This window comes from Sciurus vulgaris, assembly GCF_902686455.1.
Source record: "Sciurus vulgaris genome assembly, chromosome: 15".
Lineage (NCBI taxonomy): Eukaryota > Metazoa > Chordata > Mammalia > Rodentia > Sciuridae > Sciurus > Sciurus vulgaris.
The window spans coordinates 82,649,129-82,669,702 of NC_136476.1; the positions used below are offsets into that span (position 1 = coordinate 82,649,129).

Here is a 20,574-nt window from a genome sequence, read left to right on the forward strand (position 1 = left end):
TGCACAAACTATCAGGGGATTCAGTTTCCCCAGCAAAACAACTTGACTGGGGGCCAGCTCAGTCCCCTACTCTGACCAGCCACAGAACTCCTGCAGGAGAGGCTGTTGGAATTCTGATGCAATCTGCTTTGCATGCAGATGCCAAGTTGGCTTGCAAAGGGGGTGCAGGCTTGTTCTGTGAACAATTGCATCATGTTCATCTCATGACTGAGTGGTGGTGAAAACAAGCCAGAAGTTGCATTTTCTCAAGGAAATAGTCTTCCTGCCAGCTTGTCAGCCATCCTGGTGATGGCCCTGGTTAGAACATTGACCAGAGGTCAGGCCGGTCAGCCACTGGGGTAGTTTTTTTTTTTTTTTTTTTGGCAGTGCCAGGGATTGAACTCAAGGCCTTCTGCTTGTGAGGCAAATACTCTACCAACTGAGCTATATCCCCAGCCCCTGGAGCAGCCCCTGGAGATGAACTCATTGGCGTCCCTTCCTGGTGGGCCTTTTTCATGTGAGGACAGGACTCCAGGTCAGAGGAGGCAGGTCGCTGCCCTCTCAGAGCCTTAGTTTCCTCATCTGTAACTGAGAATGATAGTCTTCCTGTTGCACAGTTGTTATCAAGATGGAATGAAATGGTGTATGAAGAGCTTTTAGCATAGTGTCTGGCACCAAGTAGATGTCCAGATGTTTTAGAGGGAAGAAAAGGACAATGTGAAGATCAGCTGATTGGAAGGAGGTTGCCAGGGATTGAGGCTCCTTGCGGCCAAGCCAGAAACCCAGTGGCCAGTGTCCTGATCGGCTCTCCTGCTCACCCAGTACCTGAGTCTCTTGGGATTTGTTCATAGCGGCTAGATGGAAGAGCTCTGCCATGTTCACTGGGGGCTTGACCTCAGTGAGTTCTCCTACAGCAGAGATGTTCTCCATCTTTTTTGGGTCATGGATTCTTGTGAGAATCTGACAGTATCACATAAGAACCTGTTCCCAGAAAGTGTGCAGACACATGCATTTGCATGTAATTTTGGCAGGTTGATTGCTGCACTAAAATGCATGTGAGGTCACTTTAGGGGTCTCAGAGAATCAAATAGATCTGACCTTGGTTTGTGTCTTAGTTCCACAACTTATTGGCTGTATAGTTGTGGGCTGGCTTTTGGCCTCTGTGATCTCATCTTCCTCAGGAAGTGTTTTGACTATTTTTTGAAGATTAAATGAGAATCATGGGAGTAAAGTGTTTAGCCCAGTATTTGTCACACAGGAAACAATTCACGGGAAGGGTTGTGGGAGCGCTGAGCTCAAAGAAAGATCGAGGCCAAACTAGAGACTGGGGCACAAGTGTAGGCATGAATGCAGGGACAATGTCCTGGGGATGCTGAGAATTTTGGAAAAGATGAAGAGGAAATTGGAAGAAACAGAGGCCCAAGCGTGAATGTGAGGACTATTGGTGTTTGTGGATGAGCCGAGGACAGGGGGCAGCACAGGCGGCTAAGAAAGGGTGGCTGGGAGCAGGAGGACCACCCTGGAAGGGCAGCATGAAAATCAGTTTTGAGAGTGAGACAGTGCCGCAGCATGGGCCACCTAAGTCAGCTGGAGAAGAGGCCTTGGAACCTGGCATTGAGGGCCTGCTAGTGACACAGGAAGACAGTTTTGTTGGAATTGTAGCAGGCTGAGTGGGAGGAGATGGCGGCAGCAGAGAGAGCAGGTGTGGGTGATCCCGGCAACAGTAACTCCAAAAGCAGAGATGAGGAGGAGATGGCTGAGGGTAAAACAAGTCCAGGGAGGTGGTCCTGTGTTTCTTCTTCTAACTGGGCAGTCTTTAGGAGTTTCATGTTTTGAATGGACGAATCCAGGAGACGAGGAAAGACAAGGAGAAGGAATCCCTGATGAAGTATCTCTCAGAGAAGGTGGAAGAGGCTGAGTCTGGGACTCTTGGGGTGAGAGGTACCCCAGAAGGGCCAGACACTGTTGCCAGCCCAGCTATAGGTGTGGCACAAGTAGGCACTGTGGCCTCTCTTCTTCAGGGAAACAGGAGGAAAAGGGGGAAGCAGAGGGTGGGAAAGTTTGGAAAACCCACTCCACGGTAAAGGAGGGAGAGCCGATATGGAAAGACTCTGGGGCACTGACTGTGGCACAGTAGAAGTTGTGACTTTTACAGTGTCCCTGGGCATGTAGGCAGGTGGTCTTCTGTAATTGACCTTCACAGCCTAAGAGTGGGAGCACAGAGGCACGTGGCTGGATCCATTTGTGCACACACAGAGGCCGGCAGCCGGAATGTCTAGAAGGACCAGGGAAAATCAGAATTTCAAGTACTGGCAAAGAAAGGGCTGAAGTGACAACTGATAGGGGGTGGGTCTACCTAAGGAAAATGACACCAAGGAAGAGGGCTGCTGAGGACTCCAGAGGATGCTGAGAGGGAGGGTCTGGCACAGTGAGGTCAGGGAGAAGAGAAGGACTAGATTTAAAGACTGTGGCCAAGTCTGGAGTGTAGCTTTCTGCTGTCAAGCACCTCCAGGTAATCAGGAAGGAGGAGGTGATGGAAGCGGTAGGGGCAATGGCTGCTGCAGCCGAAGTGGTCCAGGGGCATGAGGCTGTGGTTGGTGGTGATGTGGAAGAGGCCTAAGGAAGAAGGTGGGATTTGTGGTGGAGAGGAAGCAGTGACCCAGATCCTGATCTGCTTAGCATCTCTATTGGTTTATCTTTTCCAGATAGTGAAAAGAAAGGAAGACAGAAAGGAAAAGGAAACATACATATAGCCTGTTCAGAGTGGCTTTTTTCACTTTGCAATATGTCCTTAAGACTCATCTCTCTTTATATGACTTGATAACTCATTCCGAATTTTTTACATGAACACTATGTCACTGTATGTGTTCATCATGATTGGCTTACCCTCAGGACATCTCAGTTACTTTCAGTTTTTGACAATTTGAATAAGTTGCTGTGAACATTTCTGCACTTGTGTGTGTGTGCACATGTGTATGTGCATGTTGTATAAGTTTTCAAATCATCTGAGTAAATACCTAGGAGTGCAATTGCTGGACCACATCTTTCCCCTCTTGCATCCCCAACACCACCACATGAGAGTTGGCCTTGCTCCAGGTCTGGCATTGTCAGCTTTTCTCTGTTGAGAAGTTCTCATAGGTGAAGTAATCCTGTTCTCCTCTGCTTTATGTTCAGTCCTGAGTGCCTCACACAGGACACCAGTGTCACACAGGAGCATGTAAGTGTCACTGTGGCCAGAAGGGTGAGAGGATCAAGAGAAGGGCAAAGGAGTGAGAACGCTCAGGGAGGAGTCAGTGAGGTGTGTAAATAACTGTGGGGTTCTTACTGAGGGGCTAGATCAGCCCTATAGGGCCTGATGGTCAAGTGCAGGGGCCAGAAGTAAGAGGCAGTTGGCTCTCTCCTAACTGTGGAGGCTCAAGCAGAAGCCAGACAAGGGCTTAGTCATGGTTACTGTAGAACAGCATCCAGTGGTGTGGCAAAGAAAGGGTGGAACTCTAAGATCCCTTCTAACTCCTGGTTTCTTTAAAAAAAAGAAAAAAAAATCACAATAAGAAAAAATAATATTTTTTCTTAAACCCGGATTTTTCTTGTTTGTTTTTTTTCCCTTTTGCCATATGCTTTGATTGTTTTTATTTGTGATTCATTAAATAAAGCTCTTTGTATTCTTAAGTATTCTGCTTTCATTCATCTGTAATACCTCTGTGGGATTTCCCAGGGGATGTTTAAGTCCCCAGCAGTTGAACTCCAGTGTTAGCTATATCACCAAAGCAACTCTCATTATAGTAATAATTTATGTGTACTGAAAGCTTATTTGCACTATGACAAAGGGGGATATATTCCATGTATCCACAACCGGTTCAAACATTTGCAAGTCAATTAATGTAATGTATTATTAATCTAAAAAAGAAAAATCATTGACCTTAAAAAATCTTTGATGAAGTCCAATTTTTGGTCACAATTTTTTAAAAATCAGCATATTAGGAATAGAAGAGCATTTCATTAACTTGATAAAGAACATTTATAAAAACTCCTTTAGCCTAAATTATTCTCAATGTGAGACCCTGGACACTTTCCTCCAAGGATTGGGAACAAGACCAGATGTGCTCTCTTGCCATTCTATTCAACATTGTACTAGAAGTCCTGGTTAGTCAGTAAGACAAGAAAAATAAATGAATAAAAGACATATGAATTGGAAAGAAAGAAATCAAACTGTCTTTATTCATAGTTGACATGACTATCTATATGGAAAATTCCAAAATTAGTCTATATAACATCCCCCAACCTGAATTAATAAGCAAATTAATGAGCAAATAAGCAAAAGTTGCAAGACACAAGGTCAATATGCTTTCCTATATACCAGTAATAAAGAATTGGAATTTGAAATTTAGAAAAAAAAAAAAAAAAACATTTGTAGTAGCACCAAAAACAAAAAGAAACTTAGGTATTTATGTAACAAAATATGTATAGGTTTACATTTGGAAAACTATAAAACACTGATAAAAGAAAGTAGATCTAAATAAATGGGAAGGGGCTGGGGAGATAGCTCAGTTGATAGAGTGCTTGGCTTGCAAGCACAAGGCCCTGGATTCGATCCCCAGCACCGCAAAAAAAACAAAATAAATAAATAAATAAAAAATAAATGGGAAAATATTCTATCATCATGGATCAAAAGACATTATTGTCAATGTCAGTTCTTTCTTACTTAATATATAGATTCAGTGTAATTCCAATAAAAATCCTACAAAGCTACTTTATAAATAGTAACACACTTATTCTAAAGGTGGCATGGAAAGGATAAAGGCCTAGAATAATAAACACAATGCTGAAAAAGAACAAAGTTAGAGGACTTCTTATTGGCAAAAGAATAGGCACGTAGGTCAGGGGAATGGAATATCAGTCCTAGAAGTAGCCTTCACAAATAGAATCAGTTGAAATTTCATAAAGGTATAAAGACATACACTAGAGAAAGGATAATTTTTCAACAAATAGTGCTGGAGCAACGTGTGTGCACGTGTGTAAATGCATCTAGACAGAGACCTAAGACCCTTTCATAAAAATTAACTCAAAATCCATCTTAGGACTAAATGTGAAAGGCAAAACTATAAAACTCACAGGGGAAAACAGAAGAAAAAACCTATTTTTGGGGTTTGATGATGGAACCAAAAGCACAATCCATGAAAGAAAAAATTGATGGGAACTGTATTAAATTAGATTTTTCATTCTTCAAAAGACATGGTTAAGATAATTAAAAGACAAACCAGGCACTGAGAGAAAATATTTTCAAAATATATATCTGATAAAGGACTTGTGTCCAAATCATACTCTGAAAGCTCAACAATATGAAAATGGCCCAATTAAAAACAGGCAAAAGATCTCAACAGATACCTCATTAAGAAGATATCCAGGTGGCAAGTAAACGTAGGAAAAGATGCTCAGTATTATTTATCATTGGGGAAAAGCAAAATCCCACACACCTGTTAGAGTGCCTCAAATGCAGAAAAGCTGAAAATGCCAGTTGTTGGCCAGGCTCTGGAGCAGCATGAACTCTCGTGCATTATTGGTGGGAATGCAACAGGGCAGATGTTGCACCCCTAGGTATTTTATCCAGATGAGTTGAAAGCTTATACACACATACACATGTGCATGTGCATGCATAAAAGCACAAATATTTACAGCAATTTTATTCAAGTTGTCAAAAACTGGAAGTAATTGAGATGTCCTTCATTAGATGAATGGGTAAGCCAATGGTGTTGAATCCATATACAGAGGCATAGTGTTCATCTAAAAAACTGGAATAAGTGATCAAGTCATGTATAAATACAGATAGAATCCCAGCGATTCGGGAGGTTGAGGGAGGAGGATTGTGCGTTAACCCTGTCTCAAAATAAAAAATAGAAAGGGCTGGGGATGCGGCTCAGTGGTTAAGTGCCTTTGGGTTCAATTCCAGGCACCAAATAAATAAATAGACAATAAAATTTAAAAATAGAGATGAATCTTAAGTGAAAAAAGCCAGTCTGAACATGCTCCACATCATGCATCAGAAACCTACATTCTAGTCTAGACTCCTGCACCCAGTGGGGCTTCAGGGAGCTCTGTTGAATCACACTGTTGACTTGGAACTGCCCCTCCACACTCTGTGCTGCAGATCTGAAGTCAACCCTGCCACCTCCCATAATTATGCTAGAAAAATGTGTGAGGTTTTGGCATGTAGGAATCTATTAAATTTTACATATGAAGTATCACACTTGAGATTATGTGGCATAGAAGAACGTACATACTCACATACAAGGTTATGGGCTCACTGCTTGCTATCCAGAAACACTTTCTTCCATAAGTGGCTGGTAAACATTTGAGTCTGAACTTAATTTTGACGAATCCATGGAAAAAATGATTCTGTGGAAACCCAGGCGTGTCCTGGAGGCAACCACAGATCATTACACTGAGAAAACATTTCTATAATACTCCTGCTTAATATGAAAGGCAAATTGGTGATTCTGGGTTTCTCTTTCCTTGTTTTCTTTTGGAAAAGTAACAGTATTTCAGTTACAAGAGCGCACTACATTGCAGCAGTGAGCTCGCTTTGTTAACTCTGGGCCAACCTTCATGTTTTTGCCTTATAAAATGTAGGGTTTCAGACTCCTTGCCTTCCTTCTTGTGCCACTCGTACCCCATCCTTTGGCCCACCTTTCTTTGCAGTGCTGTCTTAGCACTCTGGGTGTCTGCGTTTCACATGCACGTTGTGTGGTAGTGAGACCAGAAAGCCAGCCATTTCCCAGCAAGTCTTGGCTGACCCCTTTCTCTGTTTCCTTGAGGTGCCGTGAGTCAGCCCTACCCTGATAGATGACGTTCTTGTTCCCACCAGACCCTAGGGTTTGGGGCTGTGGCTGTATGTGAGAGGTCAAGTGTGAATGAGGTTCTGAACAAAAGCTTCTGGCATACACTTTTGGCACAGGCTATCTCCAGGAAAGCATATCTTGTAGCTTCACAGAGCTTGGAAAGACTTTTCGTATCATTTACTCTTGGACAACCTCTCTTAGAAAATTAAGTCTGTGGCAATTGCACACATATTGGTGAATTCTCCTTGTCTCGGGCATGGCTGGGGATATGGACTTCATGGGTGTACCGTCAGTGCATACATCCCTTTGTCTGACCACGTGTCTGTCTGTCCAGCCATCCTCCCATAATCCATGTTCGTCCCACATCTGGATCCTTCTGAGCAGGTGCCCAGACCAATTCATTTCCCAGTTCCCTGCAGCACCTGCAGAGGCACTGGTGTGCCATGGAGGCCAGTGCTCCCCTGGGTGTAGACAGAAGTACCTGCTTCTCCCAGCACTGCTATATGTGCAGGACAGCGGGTGCTGGGAACATGGGTCCCAGCCGGGGTCAGGTGCCACAAGGAGCCCTCCATCTCATGTGACCCTGGGCCATGCTCTCTCAGCCTCCTAGCCTCCTGGAAATCCCACAGCAGTGGTGGGCAAGGGTGATGGGTGTCTGGCATTTAACAACTTTTCTGGTGTGTATGTGTGTGTATGTATGTGTATTTGACTCTACAGGTCAGTTTTTGGGTTGTACGAGAAATTCTAACAGCACAGACTTTAAAAATAAGGGCAGAAATCCTCAGCCATTTTGTGAAAATAGCCAAGGTAAGCTGTTTTATTATTATCTCCCCGTTTCTTGTCTCAAAAATTTTTCCCTTGGCATTTGGGAGGTGCTTTGCTGTGGACCTGCAGGATAGGGTTGAAGTGGTGGGTGGGGACTGTGACCTGAGTTTCCCAGGTAGGGCCACCTCTGGACCCACCCTGCTGCCCATGCCCTGGTACTTACCTGTGCATCAACAGCATGCTCCTCCATCCATAATGTTGGCAGCCAGCCATCCTCCTTACCTGGGCTTGCACTTTTTCCCCAAGGTCCTGTGGTGCCCCTGGTCTCTGTTCTCTCACCAGATTTGGAAGTACTGGGACTGAAGGATTTTAGTTAGCTTCAGTGCCTGTGATCTGGTCACATCCTGCATAATTGTGTCACTAGTCAGCAGAGTCTGCCCCACCCCATCCTGAACTCAGGCCTGGGCCAGATGACCCTGCTGCCCTCCATTTCCACCTCCAGCCCCCCCGACTTGATAGACTCCATCCTGCCTGCTTGTTGGGCCCTGACTTCCCCTCCTCTTCCTCCATCTGTGCCAGCTCCAGCTGTGCCGTCCTGGTGCCTTCCCAGGCTGCTTTCAGGCTAGGAGCACCTCCCCACGCTCAGGTCCCCCTCCTGCGTCTGCTGTACTCTGAGCAGCATTGTGCAGTGGGCTCATTCCTTGCTCTGTGCATGCATGTGTCCTCTTCCCACCCAGACCCTCTGAACAGGCTGCACAGCAGCTACTGTATGGATGTGATTGCATTCAGGGCTCATTTGCAGAGGAGGAAGGGGAGACTTAAAGAGCAGCGTTCATGCCCAGGCCCCACAACCAGTCAGCAGCAGAACAGGAATAAAAGCCACATCTCTGCCTTTAGGGAAGCTGCTCTGCCACCCTTCATGGGAAGGTTAAGTGTGTTGGTCTATTAACACGTTGGGGGCAATGGTCACCAAATGTCCCATGCATTCTCCTGAAGTACTTGGAACTAGCACTGGGTTTACTGATGCTTAGTGCTGTCAGTCAGTTCGAGGCTGGGCAAAAGAAAAGATATCTGGCTGTGGTTCTAACCCTCCTGGGGCTTGCAGTTTGGAAATGAGTTTATGGTCCCAGCCTAAGGAGTCCCAAATGATCTGTCATTAATCTCCGCCCTTTTCCTCACTGTAGATTGTCATGCTGGCCCCACACGCTGGGTATATCCTTGGGCAAGCCCCTTCCCTTCTTTGGGCCTTGGTTTTCTCGTCTATAAAATAGAAGAGGTGGGTTAGATAATCTCCCAGATGCCTTTGGCACTAAGAAGAAATTCAGTGACAGGCGCAGCAATTCAGATACTAGAATGCAGTTTCATTCACTCAGAGAATCTATTCTCACAAAGGAAATAATTAGAGATTGTTACAAGATGTATGAACTGAAGTATTAATTTGTGTGGTCAGAGTGAAATTTCCAAGTACAGAGCTATGTGGCCCAGGCACAAAGGTTTTCATTTATTTATTCATTTAACCTGTTACGTGCTGGGTGCTATACTAGGTACAAAGACATGATGTCTCAGGGGACACACTGTTTAGGGTGAGAGAGAGGCAAGTAAGGAGCAAGTACAATCTAGAATGTGAAGGATACACAGTGTGGAAACACAGATGGAGTTCCCGCCACTATAGATTTGGGAATGAGGTCAGGAAAGCCGTATTAGAGGAAGTGGTATCTGAGCCAGGAATTACCCAAGACAAGGAATGGGTGAAGGGAAGATGAGTCTTCCAGACAGAAAAGGCTTAGACCCACCTGGCACCACCCAGGCCAGGCTGCACCATTTCATGCAGCACAAGTGCCTTTATCACCTTCCCCATGTTACCTGTGAGGACACCAAGGTGCAGAGGATCAGGTGACTTGCTGAAGGAAATGCAGAGTGGGACTGGGATTGGAACCAGGTCTGTGGGTCCCACAGAGCCTCCTTGGTAGCCCAGGCTTCCCTGTCTCCCAGAATGAAAAACAGAACCTGGTCCTGTTAGCCCCTCTCCCTCAGCATAAAACCAAGAACAGAGCCATTACATTTTTCTGCAGTTACTCTCCACTCTTGTCCTCCTTCTGTTGCCCTTCCTGGTAAAGAACTTGTCTGAGACTGAATTGACTCCAAATGTTCTCACTAATTTGGGGCCTGGTTCAAAGGAGCATTGTGATTGACTGGGAAGCTGTAGCCTGCCTTCCCAGCTGAGAGGAATTACGCAGATGGCTAACATCTTCCCTCAGCCATTTCTCATTTGGGTGTTAAGGTAATGGCAGAAGAGCCACTGATACTGTTGGCATGGCCAGGGTTTTAGCTTACAGAAGCCTGTTGGGACAGATTCATCTAAAAATAGAACATAAAGGGATTATCAGATCTTATCCTGAGCCACATTTCTGTCCAGCAACCAGATGAGTCAGCTGATGAAATTTTTTGTTTTTTAGATGCAGATTCACCTTTTGACAATTTGAGAGAAAAAGCATATGGTTCCTATGAACTTCCTAGAACTATATTTTCTACATGAGATATTTTTAAGTGTAATTGAATTTCATGAATATGACAACATTTGGTAACACTTGGGCATGTTTTTATTCTGTTGTTTATAGCAACAAAATAATGTATTCCATATTTTTTTTTCCCCCAGAAACTTCTAGAACTCAACAACCTTCATTCTCTCATGTCTGTGGTGTCAGCATTACAAAGTGCTCCCATCTTCAGGCTGACAAAAACCTGGGCTGTAAGTTAATCTCTCTAAGTCTGTCCCTTTGATTTCAGCTGTCGTTTCATTGGTGTCGACCTGTATTGCTTAAGCTCTGGGCTTTCTCTGTCCATCTATGCTTTGCCAAGGACAGAGTTACTGTCAATGCATGGAGCATCCTCTGGGCCTCTGCATGGCTCAGTAACCCCAGCCCCATTTTGGTCCAAGGGAGTAGTCAGTGAGGATGGCACTGATGCGGTTGGAACTGGCAGCCCTTAGAGGAACTCTTCCTGGGCACTGTCCTATGATGGCCAGGTCAGCATGTGACTTCTGCCCTTCCCTTGGCCAGTGTTTGTCTCTGGCAGACTTCACGCTGCCCTTGGGAAGCTCTTTGAACTGATGGTTTGCAGCTGCCCTGGGTCACTGGCCATATAGCTCAGAGTTTCTCTGGAGAAACCTGTGACCCTCATGTAGGAAAAAATGACTTTTTTCTTGCCTTTTTTTTTTTTTTTTTTTTTCTTTTTCTTCTTCTCTGAGGCCATGGATAATTTCAGCTCAGAGGTGGAGTCTGATAGTTATATAATTGAGTCTGTAGGAAAGTTTTCCTGCTGTAAAAATACTTTAAAAATATCTCAGTCCTCTTTATCCTCCTTTGCTTGGCACGGCGCCTGACATGGGGGAAGTAATTGCTATTTCCATAGCTCATTAGCATTCACCTCCTGGCCTGCCCGGTCCAGGTCTCTTGCAGCCACACAGCCCAAGCCTTTCAAGACCTGTTTATGTCCCACAGAACTGATGGAAACTGTATGGAATTGTCAGATGTGCTTCTACAACTCATTTCCGATATTCCTTCTGCCAGTCTGTGGGGCTAGGCTCTGTTTCCTACTTGGCTGGTTTAGAGGCCTTTAAAATACTTAAGGATTATGTTGGAGGTGACCAGAAATAAGCCCTGTTTCTTTAAATTGCAGCTTTCCATAGATCTAGCCCTAGCAGAGTGGGGCAAAAAGCGTTAGCCTGGAGTCTGAAAACTAGGTCTGTGTTTGGGCGTCATTTGGGCATGGCTCCTGCGGGCTCCATTTCCCATCTCCACTTGGGAAACTTGGCTTAGGTTCATGGTTTTCTGTCAGTTCTTTATGGAGCCCTAGGGGTCCTCAGAGTTGCATTGAGTGCCACCAGGGGCTGAGCGAGAGGAGAAAGGGTGCCAAGCAGGCAGCTCAGGCGCTGTTTCCACAGAGGAGTCCTGTTTGGGTTTCTTATGTATTGGGCTCCTGGATGAATTGCAACTGAGCAATGGCTTTGGAGGTCAAAAGCAAGTTTGGAAGCCACTGGTCTCTGCAGTGGCTGCCAACCCTGTGACTCCAAGTATATCTGAGCAGTGAGCCTTTTTTTTAGAAGTTGCTTCAAGATTCTTTTTCAAATGCATCTTCCACATTTACTGTTTCTTGGACTCCTAAGGGCTGTGTGAGGACCCAGAGGGCTGAGTTTTGAATCTTCTCATGTGCCTAGTCCCAATTGTCAGCAATATTGTAAATGGCAGGGACCCCTAGAAACTTGTCAGTGAGGGCAGATTGAGTGAATCAACACCAGTGGCCAAGGCTGGCTAAGGGCCCTGCACAGAGCTGTGACCTACTCAGGGACAGGCAGGGTCCATGGTGAAGCTGTGGACCATGTTCTCCAAGGGATGCTGTCTACTGCCGGGACCATGAGGCAGCATCAGGTCAGAATGATGCCTAGGGCTCTCTGTTCAGCCTGACAAGCACTGCTGAGGGTGACTGCATCTTCTTGGCTGTTAATGGGTCTTTGCAGCAATGAAATTAGGCCTCCCATTGCTCCTCCATGGTCCTGAATGCAATATCCTCCTGGGACTGAAGCAGGGCCCTTCACCTGGCTTCCCCCTAGGACTCATGGACCAGCCACTCTTCCTCATGGATTTGCCAGAATAAAAACACATGGCAGCCACTGACTTACATGTTCTAACTTATTTTAACTCCTTTAGTCTCAACAGCTACTGGTCGAGGCAGGTACAGTTTTATTCTCATTCACAGACAAGGAAATAGAAGCACAGTGAGGTGGAGTGATTTCTTCAGGGCCCCACAGCCAAGTAGCAGAGCTGGGATCAAAGCCAACCAGTCTGGTTCCAGAGCCCGTGCATACAACTACCAAACTCCTCTGATCTGAGCAAGTACCAGTCCAACTTACCACCTGTCACTCTAAATAAGAGCAGGAACTTTTTAAGTTTTTAATTAAAAAAAAATTCTTCTCTGTTGGAAATCCTGTATTAGGAACTTTGGAAATCAGTGGACTATCAGCACCCCCTCAGGCCATGAGGCCTTTATCTTTGCTATGACTACTGCTGGATGGTACCTGGCTACTGTACTGCAGCAGAAAGGGAAGTCAGAGGAGGGCCAGTGGGGAGTGGGGGGAACATGCAGCCAGTGAGCCAGAGACCTGCAGCCAGACATGGAAGGCTGCCCTGTCAAGTGCTTTCTGGCCACTTATTCCTTGGTTGTCCACGCTATGGCTTCTGTTGCTGTCTAGTTCCCTGGAATTGACTATTGTCTCTGCCACCTCTGGATTTAGCTGGGGGAACCAGTGAGATGCCAGGGACCTGAGGTTCCCTTCACCAAGGAACAGGAAAGTCAGGACAACACATTCCTATTCTTTTTCTGAGAAATTTCCGCATTATTTCCAAAGGACTGGGGACTGGGCTGCTTCCCCAGTTACAGAGGCCACTAACCAGGGCAGAAGGTGGGAAGCTGCAGCATTGTAGGAAATAAAGAGTGGCAACTGGAAAGCCTGGGGTCAGGGAGAAGAAGGCAAGGCAGATGCAGGTAACAGCCTGAGGACTCTCATGTCGTGTGTTATAGCCTTGTTTTAGGTTGACTCCCCTCTGCTACTCACCTGTCCCGTTAATCCAAGAACAGCACTTGGCACAGAACATTTGGGAAACAAGAGACCAAACTCATCTTTCCCCTCTCATTCAAATCGTCCCCAGCCCAGTGGAGTGGACAGCTTCCTGCTCTGTATTCCTGATGTCCTGGCAGGTGGCAGCACCTAGGTGGAGCATGTGTCTATCTGCTCCATGTTCTCTTTAAGGCCTGCCTCTTCCCTTGACTGCAATCTTTTGAGATGATGTCTCTGTGTCTCTGCCCACATACATTTGTTTGAACTGTATATTACCCCTCAAAGAGCTATTTCCTCTCTTCCCTTGTCCCTTGAGTTGGGACTGGTGAGACCTCATGGACCTGCAGATCAGGGAGGAGCAGGAAGCTCTGGAGAGACCAGCACTAACAACCCAAAAGGCCAGTGCTTTTATAGTCCTCATTTTTCAAAGGAGGAAACAGAGGTTCCTAGAGATGGAGTGACCTGTCCAAGATCCCAGAGCTAATGAATGCCAGCGTTGTGGGATGTAGCCCTGCTGGACTCCACAGCCTGCTTGTTCACTGTGTGGATGACTCGTGATGGTGGGAAGTACAATGCAGTCACTGGGCACTGGTCAGAACAAGTGGCCCACCCATTGCTTGGGAAGAAGGACTGAGCTTTCTGAGCACTGTCCTTGGGAGTTGCATCGGAATTCTAGGCATCCTGGGAACCTGGATGGGCGAGGTGACCTGCCACTTGGCTGCATCTTGATGGCCTCTAGTGAAGGCCAGTTAGTCATTGTCTAAGACATGGCAGCCTAATTGGCCTGTCCATGGCTGGCCTTTGAGTGAAGCAGCTGGGTGAGCTAGACAAGACAGAGATTGACACTGAAGCACAGGCCCGTACACAGTAGGACCTAATAAATGTGTGATGGGTACAAAAACAGGAAGGGAGTCATGGCTACCTTGGAAAAATGCAGGCAGAGAATGGTTTATCCAAACACTGGGGCTGCTTTGGAATACTGGCTGCCTCAAAGCCATGAAGCCTAAGTAAGAAGTTGCATTGGCCAGTTCTGATTTCCTGAGTACACATCCCCTTGTGGCTTTATTCTGTAAATTAAATATTTATCAAATGCTGCCTCCATGCCAGGCCATGAGCCTATGGCCAAGGCCCCATCCTGACAGGCTTTCATGTAATTCAGGGAGAATAGACACCTGCCTAGAGTGGCACAAGAGGTGATCAGTAGATGTTGGTTGAATGTGTGAAGAAGTGAACAAGGAACTATGAGATAAGTGTTTGCAATGCAGACACTAAATGGGGACTGGGGTATATAGCCCCATGGTAGGGCACTAATATGCCTAACACTCATGGGGCCCGGAGTTCCATCCCCAACACTGGGTTGCAGGGAGAGTTAAGTGTTGATATGAGACCAAACAGAAGGGTATGATGGAGAATGACTGGATGTCAGCTTTAGATGGGTGTTCAGGGGAGGCCCCTCTGAGGTGAGACCCTGTACCCCAAGGCCTGAATGACAAAAGGGAAGCAACCATCCCAGGACAAGGGGATGAGCCTTCCAGGCAGAGGGGACAGCTGGTACAGAGGCCCACCATGGGAATGAGCTTGAAGTGATGAAGGAAGCTGCAAGCCAGTGTTGCTGGGGCCCACTGGGCCAGGAAGAGGCTGGTGTGTAGGGCTGGAAGAGTTGGATTCTGTTCTGAGTGCACCAAGGGCTTTAAGCAGCAGACAGACATGAACCAGTTTACAGTGGCTTGGGGTTTTGCTTTTTAATTACTGTTGCTACTCTGTGGAAGATAAATTGGGAGGTGGGGGACTAAGAGTTGAAACCAGGGCTTTGTTTGGAGGTGAGGACAGAGTCCAGGAGTGAGGTAACCTTGGCCAGGACGGAGGCAGCAGTGGGTGAAGAGAGAAGTAGACTGGTGCAGGATGTGTTCTGAGGAGAAGGTTCCAGGAAGAGCCATGGTGGAGACATTGAGATGAGGAGATGAAAGGAAGGAGGGGCAGTTCCTAGGCCCAGGTGAGTAGCTAGGAAGCTGCTGATCACTAACCACTTATTTCTGAGTGATCAGTGGGCAGGGAATTCCTGGCATGGGGTAGTCACAGCCATGTGTTCCCTGTGCCACACATGCACTGTGTACACACGTACACACCTGCTCTGCCTGCTTGTGCACCTGCCCAGAGTGATTTTGCTCTTTGCTACTGAATTGGTCCAGAGAGTTTGACTCATTTGTAGCAGCAAAGTGAAAATTGAAGTTCTTGGCATGGAGGAAATCAGCACCAGTGGTCAAGAGGCTTGGTCTATGGGCAGTGGCCTAGGAGGGGTATGTCTCAAGAGCAGGGCTGTGACTCCTAGCATCCCAGGGCACCACAAGTCAGAGGGTGGCTCCTTCCATCCAGAGAACACAGGACACATGAAGTTATCGGGCGGGCAGGTGTATCACAGATTTTCATCCAGGAGGCATCTCTGCTCCCTGTGTTGGTGGCAGTACCTTGCAGCTGCTCTGACACAGCTGAATTGGGAGGCCTGAGTTACAGCTTCTCTGAACATTGACCCAGGGTGGAGGCAGAGCTAGGTGCGGGGATGAGCAGATGGCTGGCAGAGGGAGCCAACGTTGGCAGCCTGCAGGCATCCTCAGGACCCCCATGGGGACTGCTTCCTAGAGGTTCCCCATCATCAGCCTGCTGACGATTGACTCTCATCTGCCTTGACATTGCCACAGGACTGGCTGCTAGTCTTCATCTTCTTCCTGGGAAGTCCCTCTGCCTGGGCTTAGTTCTGTCCTGCCATTCTGATAGCTACTCCTCCTGATTCCCATGCTCATGAATGCAGTGGTTCAGCAAGGCCCTTCTTCTGATAGTTTGAGCCACAAAAATGCACATCCCTCCCTTGTCTGCTCCATTTCCCTTTCTGTGGTAAGCTCACCAGCATGGGGAGCTTCAGATGCCACCTCTGTGCCCCCATGGTGACTGGCTCTGTGGTCCCAGCTCCTGCCTCTCTCCTGAGCCCAAAACTTACACTCCAGCTCCTGCTCCACCACGCCCTCTGCTCACATGTTCCTTTGACAGCTCACACTTGGCATGTCTGAAATCAAACTCTGGCTTTCAGGAACGTGATAGAGTGCCAGAACACTCTCTTCAGACTGTATTTTGAACTTTCAGGTAATATGGTAGACAGAACTGATAAGGAAAAAGCCCCCTTTATTCCCTATCTATCTCCTGCCCCAGCACATGGACACCATAAGCACCAAAAAAAAAAAAAAAAAAAAAAAAAAAAAAAATGTTTAAAAACCAACAAGCAGAGCTACACTAGAAGCCAAGAAAGAGAAGTCACCATGTGCTAAAAATAAAGCATACTCTCAGAATTGGAACAGTGAGCAGAGCTAAGAGGAATCGCTGTGGACAGGCCTTTGCAGCTAAGGCCTGGGATTTAATGCCTGCTCAGCAGGGAGTCCTGCTTTCAGGCCCCACACATATGGGGGACTGGAATGAAGCTGCCCATAGCAATCAGAGCCATCAGATGTCACCAATTTGACATAAGGTACAGCCAAGAGGAGCCCTAAGAAGAATCAGTGGGAAGAGTCACCTGTGAGAAATTGTCACCCTAGCTTGTAGCTCATGTGGCTATAGGGTCTAAATACATGTGACCTGCACTGGTGTGTCCACAAAGAAGCAAAGAGGGCCTGGAATTTGAGCATGTGAGCTCTTAAATCAGATGCTTGGGTCCAGTCCTGGGCCTCCCTCTTATGGTGAGGATTAAATGATTAGATACATAAAAAACTGTTTAGAACAATGCTTAGTACATAGCAAGGGTGAGATGAGTGTTAGCTGATGTTATTATTGCCACTGTAATTTTTAGCTCTTCTTGACTCTACTTAAATGCACTGGCAGAGACCACTATCCTGTGAGACAGGTCCTTTTATGTGTGACCTGAACTATCATTATCATCCAGCTCTGGGCCCTTTGCTTCTGGTCTTACTCTCCAATTCACTCTCACACCTCTTCTTGAGTGATAACCCTGAAACTAGAACTTTCACACCATGGTTAAAGAGAGCTATTAGTGTTCTTGCCCGACCTGCCACTCCCACCTTGCTCGTCAGAGGTGCCCCATGCCTCCTGATCCCCGAAAAGCAGGATGCTCCAGTTTGACCACCTGAAGCCAATCTCTCTCACCAGTCTTCCATTTGAGAGTCATTTCCTCATCTCCAGCATTATGATGATGATTTTGTCAGCCAGTTTTTAATCATCTCATTTGGACTTGTAACCCCACATTTCAGGGAGCAAAGGGAAGATACTGAATTTGAATGGGAGAGGGTTGGTGTGTCCTGCTGGGTGATCTGGGCATGTGGCACTTGGTGAAAGATCATGGGTACTGAGGGTCTTACTGTGCTCCAAGGATATAAGAGAGGCATTTTGGGAAAGGCAGAAAATGCCAAAAAGGTTTCATACCTACTTCACACCTACTTCCTGACCCTAAAAAACAAACCATAAACCTTTCAGTTGTGGCCAACTGAGCATCTGCTCCTACCAGCAACACCAATTCAGAGCCCCAAGTCATGTGCACAAGAGACGCAAGAGTTGGCCAGAGGAATTTCCTGTTAAAACATGGCCACAATCAACTCATTCTTTCCTTTTTGATTAGTATTCACTGTTCATGCTTCTTAGCTTGTGATTGACATGCTGTTTGCAAATCGAGCTGAAGTATCTGGAAAAGTAGAATAAGCAGTCAACATAGTGATCACATGACTGGGCACTATATGACTGGGTCAGTGCCAGACTTTAACAAAAGGCAAGTTTCCATCTTTCCATTCTCATCCACAGCAACACAGCAACACGCAGCTACAGTTTAGCCAAACTACTGTTTCCCTCCCTGCGTGCTCCTACCTCCAGGCCTCTTCTCCTCCCTTCTGCAGCCTCTAGCACCTTTCGAGCCCTACCCATGCTTATCAAAATCCTTCAAAACTCATTTCCAGCACTCCCTCTTCATAGAGTCCCCCTTTTGCATGACAGAGTTAATTCCCACTCTCTAGAGTCCTCTGGTAGTGTTCTGGCCCTTCCTTGCCTTAGCTTGCCCTTTTCATTGCTCAGTTGGATTGAACAAATGGTACACGGATTTTGTACCTAACTCTCCACCCATCCCCAGACCAGCTCTAGACCTCCAGTGGGCCATTGGCAAACATACTAGGGGATCAGTCTCACCCTCCCAGTGGTACTCTCAGGTCTTGGTGGGAATGTCTCCTGGGACTGTTGTGTAGCATTTTTAACAATTAACACAAATTAACAAAACAATTAAGTTCCCCCCAAATTGGGAATACATGATGAAAATTGTCCCATGAGATTATACATTATATGCATTTGATTGGATACATGTGTCTATATGCCTGCGTGGAACTGTTCAAGGATAAGTTTTTAAAAGGTAAAGTCATGATTCATACAAATACAAAATGAATATTTGTCAAAGATTTTGTTTCATTAATTAGTGAGAGAATTAGTAAATATGTCAAGAGATATATCAAAAGAGAACCCAGAGTACCACAATTTTATAGTCAAGTAAGAAATGCTACAATAATTTAAAATATAGACACAAAATTAGTTTTCCAAATGTGATACTGGTATTCCACAAGATAAAATTTGCCTTTCTATGGGCAGGAATTATTTGCATTACTGTATTTTATACAAGTTAATATCTATCTGTACAGGGTTTAAAATGGTATGGGCAGCCAGGATTCCAACAAACTCTAAAGTCACAATTTTTCCTTGTTACATATAATAGTCCCATTGCATCTAATAGTTTACATCAGATACGTGACTTTGTAGCTTTTTTATTTCTCAAAAACTGATATCATGTATCAAAAGAGATAAAAAAAAAAAGTTTTTTTAAACGTTCTAGTTTCATTCCTTGCTGATTCCATACTTAGCCTACTGAGTCCATTGGTCCATAGATTATCGACAACACTAAAAATTCTTTCCATCCCTGCAGTAGATGCTGAAATTGAAATAGAATCTGAGCCCATTTTAACATATTTGGGGTAACAGGCTCTTTGTTGAAAAATATTTCCATGTGTCAAGAAATGTTCTTCTCTCAAGGCAGAGGAACAAGATACTGTGTCCTCATAAAGCAAATTTGGAAGAATATCTTCCCCTTTTATGGAGACAACTTCTAGATTTGAACTACTTTGCCAGAGGAACATGGGGGTATGATTCCTGAATAGTCGGATGACAAGCATCACACACAATGAGGAGGTTTCTAAAAGCAAGTATTTCACCAAGATTTGTGATCTTCTGGCTTTTGACCTTGTGGTGTATAAGTCCCATTTATCCCTTAGAACATACACCTTGAACCATGAAAATGATTTATATTCCATATGCAGGGGCTTCATTTTTACTTCGTATATGTGGTTAGAACTCCTTTTCAATCCTCATATATGTTTTTGCTTTCTGCCTTTTTTGTAGATGTGTTACCTTATTCATTAATATCTGATAAAGTAAGCTCTTAGGTTTTTAGTTATTTTTATAGGTTTGCTGTTTAACTTTGTTTTGTTTATTAACCTACCGATTTCTGATTTTCTGAGTCTGGTTCTCCTATATTCCTCCTCTTGTTCTAGCCTCTTGAGCTGAATGTTTAGTTTATATATATATTATTTCTTACTTGTTTAATTATAAAAGAGTTTAAAACTCATGAATTTTCCTCTTGATATAGTTTTGGCCTCATCACATAGCTCAATATAGTGTTCTTATTGGGGTTTCTAAATAGCCCATAATCTTGGCTCTTATTTCTTCTTTTGCCTAAGAAATTCCCAAGGAACTGGATTTCTTAGTTATCATTGTTATCTTCCTCATTGTTCTTTTATTCAACAAATATTTTGGCAGTGCTTCCTCCCTGTTAGGAACCACACCAAATGCAGGGGATAGTGGAGCAAAAGTATGACCGGCACCCTCACTGGCCCCATGGGCTTGTCACTTGCTGAGGAAGACATAAAGGTAACCACACAATCAATTAAAATTGCAATAAACATGGATGGAGATCCCAGGGTACCGCAGACTCCTAACTAACTTTAGGAAAGTTACCTATTACATCCAGTGAATTTTTTTCATTTTACTTCCCAACCTCTCTTCCTGAACATGAATGGTTTTAGTATCCATTTGACTCCAGGCAAGCAAGTAATTTATTTTCTTGTATATAGTTCTGATGGTTCTTTCCTGAGGCTTCCCATAAACTCTAAAATCTAAAGCACCCTCAATTCATATGAGGTTTGCAGTTTGTGGTTCTACTTGTAATAAAAGTTTAAAACATGTGTAAGTAAATGCTATTTTCTTCTGAATCAACAAACCCTATATTTTAAAGAAACTAAATCTCAAAAGAATTTTTATCAGCATAATACATGCACATTAATTTCAAACATCAGT

At 45.1% G+C, this 20,574-nt stretch overlaps 1 protein-coding gene across 16 annotated transcripts in view; it reads left to right on the forward strand.

Moving 5' to 3' along the window:
• RALGPS1 (Ral GEF with PH domain and SH3 binding motif 1) overlaps positions 1 to 20,574 on the forward strand; it is a 265,526-nt gene that overhangs the window by 101,661 nt on the left and 143,291 nt on the right. For 13 of the 16 annotated variants that reach the window (XR_013759595.1, XM_079112919.1, XM_079112914.1 and 10 more), the window contains exons 6-7: positions 7,533 to 7,622; positions 10,237 to 10,329. The exons of 1 other annotated variant lie outside the window; for it this stretch is intronic. Coding sequence is in view for 14 of the 15 variants with exons in the window: in XM_079112919.1 (XP_078969045.1) it covers positions 7,533 to 7,622; positions 10,237 to 10,329 (183 nt within the window). In the remaining variant the exon portion in view is untranslated. The remainder of the gene's footprint in view (positions 1 to 7,532; positions 7,623 to 10,236; positions 10,330 to 20,574) is intronic. 2 more of the 16 variants (XM_079112924.1, XM_079112918.1) reach the window with 1 other exon arrangement.